Source organism: Scylla paramamosain, chromosome 29 (genome assembly GCF_035594125.1).
Source record: "Scylla paramamosain isolate STU-SP2022 chromosome 29, ASM3559412v1, whole genome shotgun sequence".
NCBI lineage: Eukaryota > Metazoa > Arthropoda > Malacostraca > Decapoda > Portunidae > Scylla > Scylla paramamosain.
In genome coordinates, this window is record NC_087179.1 from 18,643,701 (window position 1) to 18,661,911 (window position 18,211).

Sequence of the window (18,211 nt, forward strand, 5' to 3'; positions counted from 1 at the left end):
GGACACAGGAAATATACAACAAGATTCACATTTATAAGCAGCAAAGACATATCCTATTAAATATGTACACATACAGACATAAAAATAATGGAAAATATAATATCATGTGAAATTTTAAGAATGACGAGGAAGGCATGGGGGTTCTGATGAAATACCCAATATGAACTACTCTCCCATGACCCTTGATATTCATTGCAGCCTGAATTAACAACTACACACCAAAATACGGCCTGGCGATGGAAGAAAGCCGGGGAATGTTTGAAGAGTGAGGAGGAAGGCGAAGCTTCCGTATGAAATAACCAAGAATATTTGCACTCCACATGAATCTTGCTAGTCATTACAGGCTCATTGAGTAACCACACACTATGATACAGTCCCAAGTGCTAAGGAGACCAGAAAAAAAATGAAATTGTAGGAAGTAACCAATATAACCTAACCTTTATATTATCATCTACTTATTGGTCTTATTAATCAATGGTTGGGTCGGCCGCTTTCCTGTACGTTGTCGCCTTCATCTTCCCCTAGTTCTCGTCTCTTCCACTTGGTTGCACACGACCCTTGCTAATCATTAAGAGCTCATTTGGTAACTACGCACTCTAATACAATCCCAAGTGATAAGAAGGCAGGAAAATATTTGAAAATGGCGGTGGGGAGAGCCTTTGTTGTGCGCGCGAGCCACCAGATGGGGTGCGGCAGGAGGCGGCAGCGTGGGCACAGGAGGCGACGAGGCGAGGCTGGACGCTCACTCCTCCACCACACACCTCCACCGCACCAAATGGGAGCCTTCCATCTGTGAAATTATGAGCATGGAAGGATGTGTTCACCTTTCTGAGTTTAAATCTACAAAGGGGACGCAGCCCTTCCGCATCATCTACAGTTTTTTCGTGTTCTGCACCAGCAAGGCGGCGCGGCAGCAGAAGGTGAGGCCCGTCAGCTGATCGGCGCCGACTCCTTGTTTTTTGCAATTTTCCGCTGAAGTAACTCAAATACCGCCAATGCTATTTCCCGAGGAGCCTGGGGGTGGGTGTGGCTCTGTCATAGCCCGGGTTAGGTTAATATGTGGCGTATAATTGGTGTTTTATATGCTTGTTTGTGTTTGACAAGATGCTTTGTTTTGGATGGTGGTGATCAGCTGAGCCAAGTGTTGCCATAAACCGCATTTGTCCACATTTTCAAAGGGAATTATGCCACTTCTTTCGTTCACGCGGTGTCAGATTGATGCAACTCCTGGCAGGCTGTTGATGGCATGAATGGTGCGAGCTGTCGTGGGCAAGGCAATGCGGGTTTAGCGGGAACAGGTGACCGTGGTACTAATAGTAAATACAAGTGTTGCCTGGTTTTCTCTAATTTTCCCTCGGTTTTCAAGAGATACGACACATTTTTGCAATCAAGTGTCAAGGGAATTTGGACTGGAATTTTATTTCTTAGATGTCAACAACATGCTGAGTTTATTAAAATTAGTTAGTTGTTTGACAAATCTAAATGGTGCATGTGTTTTTTCCACATACCTGATTTTCGTCCCTATCTTATCAGACTAGACTCGTCAGGTGATTCATTGTAACAGGAAGTGCCAAGAAGCTGTAATCGATTGATTTACGTTTAAGTAGTAAAAGGCTTCACACTTTTCTCTTTGTAGTTCACGTGTTTGATCATTAAAAGTTTTCACTTAAGATGGAGGTTTCCATTACCTTGAGTCCGACCTCTTAGGTGTGCCTAGCCTGCCTACCATATTTATTGCATAACCATACATGTCCATATATGTGACGCTTTTTTGTGTTGTGGGTTACGTACCACCTTGGCGTAGTGTGATGGTATGCCTCAGAGTGTCACGGCCTTTGAACTTGTTACATATTGCCGTACCTATGATGCGTATGTCTGTCTGTATGTGTGTGTGTATGACTTATTTTTCCATACCTAACCTAATATTTCCAGGCATGGGGGAGGTGAGGTTTGTTCCACTTTACCAAATTACTCATTGAATTACTCTGCAAGATTATGATAACACCTTGACCTTTGTGGGAGGTGTTGCCATACAACCATCTGATCCCATGACATTCTCACTGTTACTGCTGCTGGTTGTCCCACTGTGCAGGGTGCACGGGGGACCACCTGAAATGGAATGTGTGGCTGTAGTTGTGTGGCACTGAAATGGCTTCTGCTAGGTCAAGGAAATTTTGGGCTTAGTTTGTGATGTTTCTGTCTCATCATTTTTGCTTCACTTGATTTTTAACAGAATAGGTACTGGAAGTTTTAGGGGGTTAATAAAGTTCATATGGGACTTTAGAATTAATTAAAATCTGGATGCGCCATTTTTTTGTCATGTGTGATGTTTTAAGTCATTTATGGTGTTGTCAATAAGCTGGTCAAATTAGTTGCTTTGTTTTGTTTAAGCAATAATATCTGGTATGGGGAAATGAAAGGGTTGGAGTGAGTGAAGCAGCATAGAGATGTATAACAAGTCCAGGCAGGGGGAGTGGTAAGGAGGTCAGGAGCAGGCAGGAGACACCAGCCAAAACAATAATTGCTTGGATCAGGGGATGCTGTGAACTTTGCAGTGATCCAGCTGTGACCTCACTGAACATTTCTCTCTGTGTCTCACAACACAAGCGGGCAGTCACCACCTGCCCTCTAAAGACAACTCTCCTCCTTCACACAACTCTGTATGCACCTAACACACACACACACACACACACACACACACACACACACACACACACACACACAGGTTGTCTAAGGCAGCTGACAGTAGCCCTTTCTCTGTTCCCTTCTCCTTTCACAGTGACTGTCTTCAATCTCTTTCTCATTTCTGAAGTGTTGCATCTCTTGCTATCTTTTACTACTATTTTCGCATCAACTGCTCTTCTGATCTTGCTAACTGTATGCCTCCCCTCCTTCCATGGCCTTGCTGCACAAGAATTTCTACTGTCTTTTACCCCTATTCTGTCTACCTCAGTTATGCAAGAGTTAACCAATATTCTCAATAATTCATTCCCTTTTCAGGTAAACTCTGGCACTTCCTGCCTGCTTCTGTATTTCCTCCTTCCTTTGACTTGAACTCTCAAGAGGGAGATTTCAAGACATTTATCCTTCACATTTATCCTTCAATTTCTGAAAGTGGTTTCTGATTCTGTTTTGGGACCAGCCCCACAGTAGCTTTTTTTTTTTTAGTGCCCCTTCTGCATATAAAAAAAAAAAAATGCCAGGTATGGTATTTCACAGGTACTTAACATTTTCTCATTTGTTGCTTCCTCATGTTTGATTACTCTTGAAAATAATGAGCAAATATTTCCATAATTTTCAGGCAAAATGGTGTGTGTGTTCAGTTTGTGCAGCACATGCGCCCAGAATCCATGCTTGCCTTCACTGCATCCACTTTGCCTGCTACCAGGGCCACATCCAGGACCACACTACCTCCATGCAGCACAATCTTGGTGCGTGCTTCCTGCACTCCTGATTCCTTCAACTGATTAATGGCAATGTTTTATTTCTCTTTTACAAGGGGTATTCAGTGAGTTCTCAGCCTTACCCAGAAGGAGCAAAAGTAAAGCAAAGGTTCACTGAACTTACTTTTTTTTCTTCAACATAATCATCTTTGACCACGATGCTCTTCTTCACTCTCCACTTCTCTCGTCTTCAATTGTGAAAATCAGTCTTTGAAGAATTGTGGGTTGAATCCCTCCAAAAACAATCAAACATCAACAAAAGAGACAAAAGAGGGATGCTGCCATTGCTGTGATTCAGCTTTGATATCCGGATGGAAGTGAGGAACCCACATTTTATCCTGGGCTACGATTCAGATCATGAATCCCCCTGGATCCAATCTCACAAGTGTCAACATCTCTGTTGAAGTCATTATCCAGTTCTGCTCAGGCGTCAGCATTCTTGGGACTTATTGGCAGACACCTTGGAAAAGTTGAGGTGGTCATGCAAGACACTAACAACGGATCCATTACTGATCCACAGTTGAGAAGCAATGTATTGTGCTGAGATTTGGTGATTATCCATGACCATGCTGCAGTTGATGGACCAGCACTTTTGGGGTCATCTCACGCAAGTTTTTGCCCTTCTTGAGGAAAGCAGCCCAACGTTTGACAGTGGAATAGGATAGGGCATTGTCCCCGAGTGCTGTCCCCAACTCCTTATGAATCAACTGTGGTGCTTTCCCTTGAATTATGGAAAACTTTATCAGTCTGCTGTTCATCTTCACTCATTTTGTTGCAAGGTGCCATTGAACCGAATAAAGATGCTAGGAGGATGCCAGTCCATGCAATACTTGCTGGAACATGTACGAAAGTGTTCCAGCCACAGCAGACTCCTGTCTCCCCTCCTTCTGTGTTAGGCTGAGAACTCACTGAACACCCCTTGTAGGTTCTGAATTACACTGTTTATTATATGACTTGTAGTGATGCTTTTGTTTTATTTGGGCAATTATTGTTAGTACTTGTTATTGATCATACAAATGGCCCTTGCCCAAAGTGTTAGGAACCCTAGCTTGGGAAAATAGTCATAAGCTTTGCTCTACATTCTGGTAAATGCATCATAATTCAAGTTATTGTCAGTTTAATCATTGCATGTTCAGACCTGGTAAGGACAAATCTCGATAGTGATATTATTTATTTTTTTTTACAAGTATTTGAATTTTCAGTCCACTTGTATAACTGAGGATTATGTGTTTGGTGAGCTCACATGAAACAAGAGTCAACTGCACATGAATTAGAGCAGATGTGTACTGTAGGAATGCATGTTATCTTTAGAGTGGGAGTGCATATTGTCATCAACGCCAGTGACGCATACTGACAACCTCCACCCCACCCTGCAATCCTTCTAGTCGTGGATGTGGAGCAGGGCCAGATTCTGTGTATGGCGTGTGGCGATTACGTCTATGACTCGGAGATCAGACGCATCGCTGTCAACTGCAAGGAGAAGGCGCGGCGTTCCCTCGGGTTGAGCACCGAGTACCGGGCGTGGGCGCCGGACTCAGTGGAGATGACGCTCCTTCAGGCGCATCCCAAGAGGCGGCGGCCCACTCCTAACTCCACCATAGGTCTGTACTGCATGGCTTGCCTTTGGTGCAGCAACAGTCTTGGTTCTGTACTGGAATTTTCAACCCATAGAATCTGGATGATGTCTTGGAATTTATAGATATAGTTCACGGTTATTTAGAATTGCACGAAACCAGAGTATTATCAACTCATAATTTTACTAGACACAATAAGTAATTCATTGATTTGAAGAGAGGGCACATAAAACTTCCTAAAATCATGTAGTCTCATTTCAAATAAGAAAAAAAGGCCACTTGATTCAGAGGGCTAATGTTTCTATCTCTGTTTACATGTTTATATCTTGCAGCTAATGTATGTTAATTGATATATCCTTTAAGAAGATTTTTTTTTTTTTTTTTATAGGAAGTCTTGATGCACATTATGTTTGGGGAGTTGTCCACTTTTTCTTGCTTGGTGACAGTCACAGTTATAACCATAGTCAAGGATTGTGTGTGTATGTGGAATTTCAGTTATTTCTTTAATATCCCATTTGTTACAGTTTGAAGTGTGAAGGTAAGATCTGTAAAGATAATTCACTATATTTTGAAAGTATAAAAAATGTTCTTGTAGGATTTAATTTGTGATGTGTTGGGAATATTTACATTAGTTGGGGATGAAAGAAAATGGGAAAGTATAAATTAAAAGAAATAATATGACAAATGTTCTTGTAGGATTTAATTTGTGATGTGATGGGAATATTTACATTAGTTGGGGGTGAAAGAAAATGGGAAAGTATAAAATAAAAGAAATAATTGCAAAGTGTAAGATGTGGCAAGAAGTGTGGATCTGAGGTGAAGAAGAGAGTACATGTAAAATTTGGCATTCATTGGACAGTGTGTTGAGTCACTAGTCAGTTTGTTGATGCATTATTCAGATACCTAATTACTTAGTGTCTGAAGACAAGATTTTTTGTGCATTTATTTATTTATTTATTTTTTTCAAGCTACAAAAATACAAATAAGGCATCACAGCAAACACCATGTAGCAACTGGCACGTGACACAGATGTTTTACTCACTGTACTCTCGGCAGGCCTTCGTGGGCTCATCAACCTGGGTAACACGTGCTTCATGAGTTGTATCATCCAGGCACTCACCCACACACCTCTCCTGAGAGACTACTTCCTCTCAGACAAACACGTGTGTCAGTTCAACAATGACTCCACGCGCTGCCTCGTCTGTGAGATCTCGAGGCTGTTTCAGGAGGTGAGGAACAAACTGGGAAAAGAAAGAAAAGATTGAATAACATAATAATTGTTAGTGCATTTTCAGTCTGTGATATTGAATAACATAATAATTGTTAGTGCATTTTCAGTTTGTGATATTGAATAACATAATAATTGTTAGTGCATTTTCAGTTTGTGTTATGCCCATATATCCATGTTATTGCAGAAACTTTTATGACTTTGTTAATATTGTATTGATATTGGATTAATTCAGCTTCATTAAGCTTGTCAGCTCACTGAAAGTGACATTTATTTAATTCTTCTGTGTTTCATATTTTTTTGTATTTTTCTCATCTTTCAAAAAAGTTATGTAGGTTTAGTTTAACAAATGTCAGAGTATTCACCTTGTTCTGCTACAGCCCTGCACCAGAGACTCATCAGAGTAAGTCTGTCTGTGTCTGCTCAATGCAGTTTGATTATTGTAATGCCAGTTTTACAGTAAGGTGTGAAAAGCACATTAGAATGCCTGAAAGAACATAATAATAATACATCATACTTGAGGATATGTTTTGCATCATTAGCTTGATTCATGTGATTGTGTTGGTGCATCATTGAAGGGGACATTAAGTGCATTATTGAGGGGAGCTGTCTGGTATAGCAATGCTAGGTAAGCTTTATTCCTTGAAGAATAGGAATTGTTACTTTATACAGCCAACCACCCTACAAACTGATGTGTGTGGTGCACTTTCCTATACTTGTAATGCAGTATTTAGCAAAGGACCAGGCAAAATACACAAGTCTAAAAAGTAGAGAAAATGCAAAGAAGAAAATTGATGACCACTAAGCATTACCATTAGTTTGGGGACTGGCATCTCAGTGGGCCTTTTTTTATATAAATTTTTGTTGCCCTTGGCCAGTACCTGTCTTACATAAAAGAAACTAATATGTGAACCCCCTCTACAGTTCTACAGTGGCAACAAGGCGCCGCTGATTCTCCACAAGCTCCTGCACCTCATCTGGACCCATGCCAGACATTTGGCGGGCTACGAGCAGCAGGATGCCCATGAGTTCTTCATAGCAGCCCTCGATGTTCTGCACCGCCACTGCCAGGTACCAACGCTCTCAACTCCAAGAGAATTTTACTTGAGTGTTCATGTATGTATGCATGTCTACTTACACTTGCATTTGCAATATTATGATAATCGTGTATAAGTGTTTTGCCACAATTCATCCCTCTTTCCAATACCTGCAACATAGGTCATGATGGATTTGTTATTTAGATGGTAAGTTGTCATAGCAAATGTCAGGTTAATGAATTTTACTACAGATACCCTTTTTTCTTCCCCACTTCCAGGGCAACCCTCCCTCCAATGGAGACTCTACGCACACATGTTCCTGTATCATAGACCAAATTTTCACTGGCGGGCTGCAGTCAGATGTTGTGTGTCAGGCGTGCAAGTAAGTGCACTGTGGCTCTTCATGGCACAGAGGAGCCAGTGTGGATGGATGCTTCTTATTCAAAGCTTTATTTATTTATTTATTTATTTGCAAGAGTGATTCTGGCCCAGGGCAACAAAAAGATGTCAAAAGGAAAGGCATGCTGAAGGTGTCTGTCTCAAAAGAAAATTGTCTAAAAAGAATACAAAAATTATTAGAAGTGTCTTGAAACCTTCAGCTTTTTTATTAGATGGTTTCTGGCCAAGGGCAACAAAAAGATGGTGAAATGAAAGATGCGCTGAAGATGGCAATCCTAAAAGAAAATAGTCTCCAAAAACTGTCTAATATTACAAGGAGTGTCTTAAAAACTGTCAGGTTGTAATGAAACCCCAATATCAGGCATCCATTCCCTACCCTAGCCGAATCTAACCTAACCATTCCCAAGAACAAGTCATAACCAGAAGTGGAGAAGGTTACTGCTGTAGTTTTTTCAGGTTTAGCAGATGATAAGTTCAGTGGTCTTTAAGCTGAAAGTTTTCATGAAGTTAACAAAAGTTGTTAAAGTGACAGATTGACAGTGCAGATATTAAATAATTTAAGAAAGCCAGAAATCTGGCAGCTCTTATGGGCATTTGGCACTTGGCTGCTGTTTAAACCCAAGTAGGATGTGTTGTATGTCATTTTCACTACGAGAGCTGCTTTGTACACTCCACATATTTATTATAATTTTCATTGATTAACAAGAAAAGAACTTAAGTAATCCAGTGCTCAGAAGTTAACTTGAAAGATGCAACTAAACTTGGCAAGTCATTGAGAGGAATCAAATCATAAGTCAGCATGGCATGATAACTGACTTAACCTCCTTCCTAACTATGGCCATCACAGTGTCTGCCAGCACCCTGCTGCACTGAAGCAACTGACCATGCTGGCAGTCACTCCTGTTAGATAATATGAAGTGCTAAGAGCCTCTGGAATGTTATATATCCTCACATTGATGGAAGGCCCTTACCTATGTTTCAGTGCACTGTTTTATTTATTACTTGTTTTAATTGTTTAGTTGCTTGGCTTCCAGGAGTGTAGTACAGTGGCTCATGAGGCTGTCCCTGTCCACTGGGAGCCAGTGGGGCTAAGTGTGTGTGTGTGTGTGTGTGTGTGTGTGTGTGTGTGTGTGTGTGTGTGTGTGTGTGTGTGTTTGGTGCCTTGTCTGGGCCACCCCATGTGGGATTGCCAGCCTGGTATAGAGATAGATAGATAGATGTTACTAATGTAGCATATGTAATAATTTTGACTTTACATTTGCAGTGGTGTGTCCACTACCATAGACCCTTTCTGGGACATTTCCCTGGACCTGGGCCCATGTCCATATGGCACCAGCAAGGCGGACAAAACTGTTCCCACCTCACTGGCAGATTGTCTAGAGAGGTTCACACGACCAGAACACTTAGGTGTGTTGAGCATCATTGAATCAACACAACTGATTCTGTTGTATTGTGTTGCATATACATTGTGTTAAATTAATTCTGAATATTGAAGATGTGATTTATTCTCTGTATTAAAATGTATCATTGTCTCATGTTTAAAATTCATAAGGTTGATTTATTCTCTATATTAGAATGTTCCTAGTACTGGGTTACACCATCTCATGTTTAAGATTCAAGGCATTCTTGTGTTTACTGCTTTAGAATGTACCTATTAATGGATTGTGTTGCCTCATGTTTAGAATTCCAGAGGGTGATGTATTTACTGCCTAAGAGTGTACCTTCTATTGGGTTAAATTGTCTCTTGTTTAGAGCTCAAGGGGGTGATGTATTCTGTGCATTAAAATGTTCCTAATATTAATTTACACTGTCTTTTGTTTAAATTTCAAGGGGATGATGCATTTACTGCTTTGGAATCTGATGTATAGATAGACAGAGTGTACTTAATATTGGATTGCATTACCTCATGTTTTAGACTATATCATTTTTTTTTTTTTTTTCTTTCATATATAGTGATAGAATGGTAGATAACGCTGTGCAGTTAGGTATCAAGCCAACTTTCTCAGTCCTCATTCCCTTCTTTTTTCCTCTCCCTCACAGGCAGCAGTGCAAAAATAAAATGTAATGGGTGTCAGAGTTACCAGGAGTCTACAAAGCAACTCACTATGAAAAAGCTTCCTATAGTTTGTAGTTTTCATCTAAAGGTAATTATGTGTGTTTGTTTTGTCTCTGTTATGAAAATTAAAGCAGTTTGCCGTGAGTTTTTGAAAGTTATAATGACTCGACTCCTGGAGAGTTCATTGATAGTTAAATTTTTGGTCAGAGTAGAAATTCTAGGTAACAAATAAAGATATATCCATAAAGAACGGCTGCAGGTATTGCCAGGAGTCGGAATCATGGGTCAGTTTTCATTGGTGTGTCATGTATTGCCTTGTTAAAATGCCATCAGCAGTGAAGTAATATTGTTTGGCACCCAGTTTGCAGTATTTCAGGAGAGGCTTATCAACAAAGTGTCTTGAGTCAAAATATAAGCTAGGTCAGGCTGTAGTGGTGACTTGTGTTTGCTTTGTTGTGTTTTGAATTGCAGCTCATCAGTGAAGTGTTGGATTTCTAAATGCAAGAAATGTAAGAATAATGAGAGTCTTCACTTTCAGCATTAGGAAAGAGTGTGCTGCTGCAGTAAAATTGTCACTTGCATGAAATTAGAAACTGCAAAAAAGCAAGAAAAGTGACCTAAATTGCCATTAAATTACTGAATATGCAGTTTAATTTCATACTATGTTGAGAATAGTCATGAAATGAAAGCTAGAGAGTTATTATGACTAGTTTACAGGGATCACTTTGGTGTGTGTGTGTGTGTGTGTGTGTGTGTGTATATATATATATATATATATATATATATATATATATATATATATATATATATATATATATATATATATATATATATATATATATAAATGAAACTCCCATGTACAGATGAAACTGCATAAAATAAATACTATGTTAGATGTTTTACTGTATAAAATGTGGACACACACACACACACACACACACACACACACACACACACACACACACACACACACACACACACACACACACACACGATAAACTAGCTAAAATTTAAAAGACAAAAACTGTCACATTGATTACGGCCTTGCACTGTTCCCATGGCAGCGCTTCGAGCACAGCAACCGGTTACATAAAAAGATCTCCACTTTCATCTCCTTCCCTGAGCACCTGGACATGACTCCCTTCATGTCTAACAGACGCAACAATAACAACAACCACAATGGCATCACTACGCACCCCACCGACATCAACAACAGGTGGGCACAAGGAGAGAGGTTATGGAAAGTTATTGGTTATACTCGTGTATGGGGAAGGGGAGGGATGAAGGAAAATGTACTTAGCTTTGTACAGAGTCACTATGTACTGTGGTACTTTGAATCTTGTCATAGTCACACCTGTCCTTATCTGCCATCAATGTGCAGGTACTCCCTGTTTGCGGTGGTGAACCACGTGGGGAGCCTGGATGCCGGCCACTACACAGCGTATGTGAGGCAGCACCGAGACCAGTGGTACAAGTGTGATGACCACATGATCACCCGCGCCACCATTCAGGACGTCCTGCAGAGCGAGGGGTAAGTGTGGCCTTCAGGAGTGGTGGGGGGAGTTAAGGGCCTATTGCTATCCTCAGTGTGTACATGGTGCAGCTGAGGAGGAAGTTGAGCCAGGAAATATTCTTTAAAAAGGGCTATTTGGATTCGAAACTATAGTATGGTTTTCTTGACATTCTGTGCTGCCTTAAGTGAATGCGTGGCGTATATTTGGATGAGAAGAACTGTGTTGAAGTCAAGAAATATTCATGTTAAAGGGAACTTTGTAGTTTGCTATGAGATTTGAAATTATAGTTTAGCTTTCTTGACATTCCTTGGTATTTAAGTGAATGTGTGGTGTGTATTCAACAGATGGCAAGGAAAATGTTTAAGCCAGGAAATATTTGTGCTTATAAAGGTGATTTAATAATGTGCTATGTGGATTTGAAGTTTTCGTATAAATATTGATGAATATTACTTTGTTATATTTGACTATTGTTGTTACATGGATTTCTAATTGATTTGTTTTTGTTCTGCTTTCAGGTACCTCCTTTTCTACCATAAGCAAATTTTAGAGTATGATTGAATCTTTCACTGTTGAGCAGTGGAACTTTTTTTCATTACTAGCCTCCACAATAATCTCAGCTGACTCTGAACAAGTCTGACGAGGGGGGGGTTAGCCGAGGGATAGAGGCTGAGCAGCTTCCTCTTGGCACAGGGGCAGCTCTCGTCACCTCTACAAGTCTGTAATACAAACACCTACCTGTATGTAATTTTAAAGCTATTTAAGTTATGGATTTGGGAATGTGGTTGACACAGCATTATTTTTTGAGTTTTGAAAGATATTCCCTATTTGTGTACACGTAAACAACCACTGTAAGAAAGAAGCTGGTTCTCCTCATTCCAGGCAAGAACCGCTGGCCATGAAGGTCACGCAGCGGGACGATATTTACTCTACTAGTATATGTGTGTGTGGTTTGTAGTGTACTTGCAGACCCCAAGACTCACATTTTATCAAACATTCAGGTTGTTGGTGTTCTTTCCTCTAGCTGCAGGATTTTCATATTAAAGGGATCATTATTGTCTTGGCTTGTCTTCCATGACTAAACAAATGGTGACATGGCTCTAGTCCTCAATTGTATACATTCTTCAGAGGCTTGGGGAGCATTGCTGAAAGAGTTCATCAGGTATTTTCTAAGGTTTTTATCACATCCACTGTAATAGTTTCATCTTCAGCATACAAAGCATCAGGAAGACCTTAAGTGGGGGGGGTGAGCACAGATCTCATGTTGCAAGTGTCATTATCGAGCCTCTAGCAGAGTTTCAGCTGAGAACTTCAATGTGGTTACTTTCTTAGGGACGAACCTGCCGGATGCATGGTGTCGGTGTTCGTCTCTGCTAAATAAATAACCTCAGTCAAGGCATAAACTGTCGGGAAAGCTTCTAGGAGGGTGACAGAATAATGGGGGAAGGGGTAGACTACTGTAACGGTGTTCAGGATTTAGTATTCCTGTCTAGCTTGGTCAAGTGATGTGTTAAGGTAAAGGTTTTCACTTTCAGGTTTCTCATTCTTGAGGGAAAAACTCGTCTTTTGAAGGTTTGCTTTTGCATGGGCAATGTAGCAATACCAGTGATTGTTTTTTTTTATATATATATATATGGAGAAATTCTCTTAATAGATAGGCCCTTTCCATTATTTTGCAAGTGGAAATACTAAGTAAGTTAACAAAAAATTTAGACTGGCCTCTAGTAATACTACTTTAAACATTTAACAGTATTATGGGCATTTTGTAAGGAACTTTATGTTGTTCACGACGTCCATGTTGGGCATGTGTTCTTGATGCTCTCCTGGAAGACTACTTAAAACTTCAGGTATTCAAAGCCAAAGTGTGTAAATTGAGGCCATATTGCATTGCTGTATTTCTTCCAATCTTGCGTACAACTTTGCATCATTCACGAAAAGGAAATAAGGTATTACTGGTGTTTGTGTTGACTGGTCTGTGAGGCTGCATTGCTGAAGAAGGCAGTACAGTGCTGCTCCCTCCTTGTACCTGGCATCTTTCCATTTACTACAGTTGCACAAAAGGTTTAGCAAATATGGCCTTGGAATATGGCCTTCAGAATATCTCACAAGTAAGGACAAGGTGCTCTAGCATGGCCTTCTTGTTTAACGTCTAGCACAGGATGCTGCTAGCATTGTCCCACCTCCACGAGGCCGCAGCCAACATACTGTCCGCATGTATGGGAAACTATTTTGTGTGTTAGTGTCGTCAAGTATGGTATTTATATAATTTTTGTTGACAGTGACTGCAGAAAAAGGCATATGTATGTGGCATATGTTACTGATTGTGCAGTGAGCAGATGCCTGGAAAGTCTGCCAATCCATTTACGTTCTGGGTCCTGTATAATAAGCTAGGAAACCTGCCGGCATCATTGCGTGCAATCCTCTAGGACTGTAAGTAGGCTTTTGTACTCTTTTGTAATAGCCTGTGGGTAGGTAGTTATTTTTATTCAAATTAATACCTTTTGCACAGGACATACTTCAGAATGTTAGGTGCTCTTTCACACAACATAAGTAATTTAACAGCCAATCAAATACCATGTCATAAGAATCATGTCTGTCACTCCTGGGCAGGGTGATGCTTTTCATCTGCTGGATCATCTTCCTGAGAATTAGGCTTTGGTTGGGAAGCTCCTTCATCTCTAGGTCTTTGTGAGCATCTGTGGGTTCAACTCTCCTGGGAAACTGGATTGCTTGCTGAACCTGGTCAAGTGAGTGAGTGCTTGGGGAAATATGCAAGGGACTTCAAGTAATAACCAGTAGTAATATGTGTAATCTAAAAGTTGTAGGGAGTATGTTATTAAATTATCACTGCTCTGTGTGGAGAAGTAACTGCTGCACTGGATTGCCCTTATGTGTGTCTCCATGCATCACACATTCACTGTTAGTTCAACCTATTATTCTTTAAACTTAACTCATTCCTTGCAATAAAATTAAGACTCTTGTAGGTCAGTGTGAATGGTGTTATTTTTTTATTTATTTATTTTATTTATTTTTTTGCAAAAGGACACCCATTTTGGTTTATCTTGAAGATATTTTTTTCCAGACTTAATTTGACACACCGTATGTCATACTAACGAAACACCAATGAAAAATGTTTGTTAGAAAAAGCTCTTCTTGTTTATTTTCATAGAGGTTATTCATAAGGAAACAAAACACAAAATTGTGGTGTGCCTGTTTGTAAAAAAATATCTCTTACCTACAAAACTTAACATGATCTAGTCTACACCTCTTCCTGAATCCATCATAAAAATATATATCAGAATACCGTAGAAAAAAAATCATTCATGTGTTGTTGAATTTAGTTTTGGAAATACATTATGTTTTATTACTTGCATTACATTCTTCACACCGTGTGCTCATTGCATGGAGCTCACCTTTCACATAATGGGGATCTAGTGCATAGAAACTCTTCACTCTCCTTATTCTGATCCTTTTATTAAGCCATGGAGCTGCTGTATTGAAACTGCAGCATATTGTTCTCATTATGTCAAGAATGTAAAGAGGTCGCACAAGTCTACAGGAATTGTATTATTTTTTTCTGTGTGCGTGAAGTTTGATAAGCATTCCCATGTTGTAAAATCTGTTACAGTATTGAGGATACTTAGATGCAGTTGGAGCACACTTGGAAAAGCCATAAACAGGTTTTATAAAAGATTTCCTATACATTTTTGTTCAGCACCATTGTATGTGGCTGGATGATTTTCTGTTCGGTAGTTCATAGGAGAGTTGGGGCGTAATTAATCTGTAAAAGTCTTCTATTGTTTGGTGAAAAGGTGAAAGGCTATTTAATTTCATGGTTGGGTATTATAAGTATTCTTTCGTGAAGTTCCATGAGTAAATATTTAGGGATGATGATTTTTGGCTTGCTGTAAATGCTGTTCCTAAAAATTACTACACATGTAGATGGATATACATCTGATTTTGTGTATAAAAGGTAATTTTTCTACACATTTCACAAATACTGCAGTTTGTACCATTACAGCATAAGCTACATACACAGCTTCACTTGAGGACCTCAATGTCGAACCTTTCATTGGAAGTTTGGTTGTTTCTTTACAGTGATCTGATGTTCTGCCATTTTTTTTTTTTTTTTTTTTTTTATGGTTATGTATTCATAGATCGATTCTCTTTCCTGCATAGAAGCAAACACGTTAGGTTTAAAGTCTGGAGTAGAACAAATAATACCTACGGAGATGCAACTCCCTCGTCACAAAACAACGCTCATCACATTCTTTCATTACGTTCTCCTGTATCAAAAGCTGATCTGATCGTTTATCTGTCTGTGTCCAAAATGTTACATATCATTTTGAGAAGTATGATTTACTCGTGTGATTGTTCTTATAAGGCTGGCAAGGGAATGTCATTGGGGCACAACACTGTTTGCAACACTAATCCAAGGATAAGATGTGAGCTATCCTGTAGATTTGACGTAATCTGTGGTGGCATGCATGGGGGTGTCAGACTGTGTGTAAGGCTATTTAAAATAAAGTGAGGTAATGTAGTGGTGTAGGGTGTGTGTGTGTGTGCGCGCACGTGCGTGCATGCATGCGTGTGCACTTCAGTATGAGTGTGAATGTTTTTTTTATTTGTGTAGAAGTTTGGTTTTTACTTTTTTTTTTTTTTTTTTTTTTTTTTTTTTTTTTTGAGTATATCATTATCTGTGGTTTGGAAGGAGCTCTTGAATGCAAAAGTTTTGATGTCCACTGAAAGATTTATTTTGGTTGTGAAATCATTGTGTTAAATTTGAATGAATTGTAAATACTACTGTGTTTAGTGATTAATCATTGTGTTTTGTAACGATTGGCTGAGTGATGTGTGGAGGAGTGTGTGCAAGCCTGTGTATGTCTGAGTGTGTGAAGAGTGTGTGTGTGTGTGAATTGGTATGTGCTGTGGCTGTGGAGTGTATGTAGCCTTAACCTATACCACATGACCAGCCACTATCTGTGATACTTGGCAGGGTACAGGTCCCTGCCTTCATGTCATGGCTCAGTCTCAATAAAGTTAAGTCACAGTCCTGCAGAATTATTATTAACTTGCATTCCTTTGTCTACAGACAGTGATGGGGTAGTGATATGCAAAACCAGTGTGAGAGAACCAGTAGGGAGAGAGAGATATACCGTGCTTGTGGTATGCAAAACCAATGTGAGAGAGGCAATAGGGAGTGTGGTAAATTGTGCTGGTAATATACAGAGGGAGAGAGGGAGTACAGGGTGATGGACTGTGCCAGTGATGTGCAAAACCAGTGTGAGCGAGGCAGTAGGAAATGTGTAAAGGCAGAGGAATAGTTTAAATGGACGCTCAGGAGGGGGCAGCCCAAGGCTGGAGGCAGCCCAAGGCTGAGGTACATACGCTTTACATACAGTAACATGGCTCCCCTAAATTGTGTAACAATTTACCTTAAATTAACATTAGTATGTACCTTAAAACTAGGATTAGCACATAATATATTTTGTTACACTGGCTCCTTGGCGGGGATGTTCCGGTCTATCATTATGCATTACCTTCTAACAGCAATACTAGACTATGTATTGGCCTCTCTATGATGGTCCTGTTTGCCTTTATGTGTCTTCCCTGGTTGTCGAGATTACAGTCTGAAACCAGGCCATCATGATCAGGAGATACTTCTGTTACTCTTCCCAGTTTCCACTGGTTCCTTGCTAAATTCTGATCTTTGATGATAACTATGTCATTTACACTGAGATTCCTCTTTGGTGTTGTCCACTTATATCTAAGTTGTAGGAATTGCACATACTCCTTTTTCCACCTGGACCAGAACTGGTTGGCCAGGTATTGTGCTCTGCGCCATCTCTTTATGCAGTACAGGTCCTTCTTAATGAAAATGCTTGGAGGAGGCAGTACTACCTTTGTTTTCATAGTTAACAAATTACTGGGTGTCAACAGTGTAGGACTTTCTGGGGAGTTAAGATGGTCCACGGTTAGGGGATGACCATTAACTATATTTTCCGCTTCAACTAAGAAGGTTCTCAGATCTTGGTCATCTAACTGGGTACCATGCTGATCAAGTAACACACACAGAGTACATTTCTCACTGTGCGTATCTGTCTCTCCCAAACACCTCCCATGTGACTGGAATTGGGTACTTTCATGTTAAAAACAATCCAGTCACACTGATCCTTCATGAGTTCTTGTCTGACTTTATTGTTATTTAATTCTTTCAAGCATTTCTCATACTCTGATTTGGCTCCTACAAAGTTAGTTCCTTGGTCACATCTCAACTGTCTTACGGGCCCTCTTCTTCCTACAAAGCGACGGTATGCACTTAGGAAGGAACTTGTATCCATGCTGTTGGCTGTCTCTATGTGCACAGCTCTACATGCCATGCAAGTAAAGAGCACTCCATATCTTTTAAGCTCTTTACGCCCCTCTTTGACATAGAAAGGGCCAAAGAAATCTACTGCTGAGTATGTAAAAGGAGGTGATGGTTCTAGTCTGTCAATAGGCAGGTCTGCCATCTTCTGTCCCTGTGTTGTACTTCTAACTTTACGACAGATAATGCACTTTGAAATGTGCCTTGATACTAGGGATGATCCTCCTACTATCCAGTATCCACATGACCTGATTTCATTTAAAGTTATGCCCCTGCCTTGATGATTTGTCCTTTTGTGATGGTGGCATATTATCTGCTGGGTTATGTGTGATGTTTTGGGGAGGATGACTGGATGTTTGGATTCATCTGTCAGATTAGAAAGCCTCAATCTTCCTCCAACTCTCATGATACCATTTTTGTCAATGAAGGGATCTAACTTATAGAGGGAACTGGTCTTGTCTATCACTTTTGTTCCCTTGCCATTGTCTCCTTTAAAGAATTATGGTTAGAAGATGATTTCAGTACATTTATCTCCTTTTGGAATGCCTTTGCTTGCAGTTGTTTTATAATTACATTTTCAGCTTCTGACACTTGTG

The 18,211-nt window shown here is 40.0% G+C and overlaps 1 protein-coding gene across 3 annotated transcripts; it reads left to right on the forward strand.

The window, feature by feature from the left end:
* Positions 1–544: 544 nt before the first annotated feature.
* On the forward strand, positions 545–16,302 carry LOC135115542 (ubiquitin carboxyl-terminal hydrolase 22-like). 3 transcript variants are annotated; one of them, XR_010276015.1, is made up of 12 exons: positions 556–920; positions 3,302–3,431; positions 4,829–5,044; positions 6,074–6,246; positions 7,170–7,361; positions 7,561–7,664; positions 8,946–9,088; positions 9,722–9,825; positions 10,802–10,953; positions 11,119–11,268; positions 11,767–13,678; positions 13,859–16,302. XR_010276015.1 is itself a non-coding variant. In XM_064032409.1 (11 exons), exons 1-11 carry the CDS (start codon positions 801–803, stop codon positions 11,807–11,809), a joined length of 1,482 nt encoding a protein of 493 aa, XP_063888479.1. In that variant the 5' UTR covers positions 545–800; the 3' UTR covers positions 11,810–16,302. The 3 variants fall into 3 exon arrangements, 2 of the variants coding, with proteins under 2 accessions (XP_063888479.1, XP_063888478.1); XM_064032409.1 differs by having other exon boundaries at positions 545–920; positions 7,170–7,316; positions 11,767–16,302; XM_064032408.1 differs by having other exon boundaries at positions 11,767–16,302.
* Positions 16,303–18,211: the final 1,909 nt, after the last annotated feature.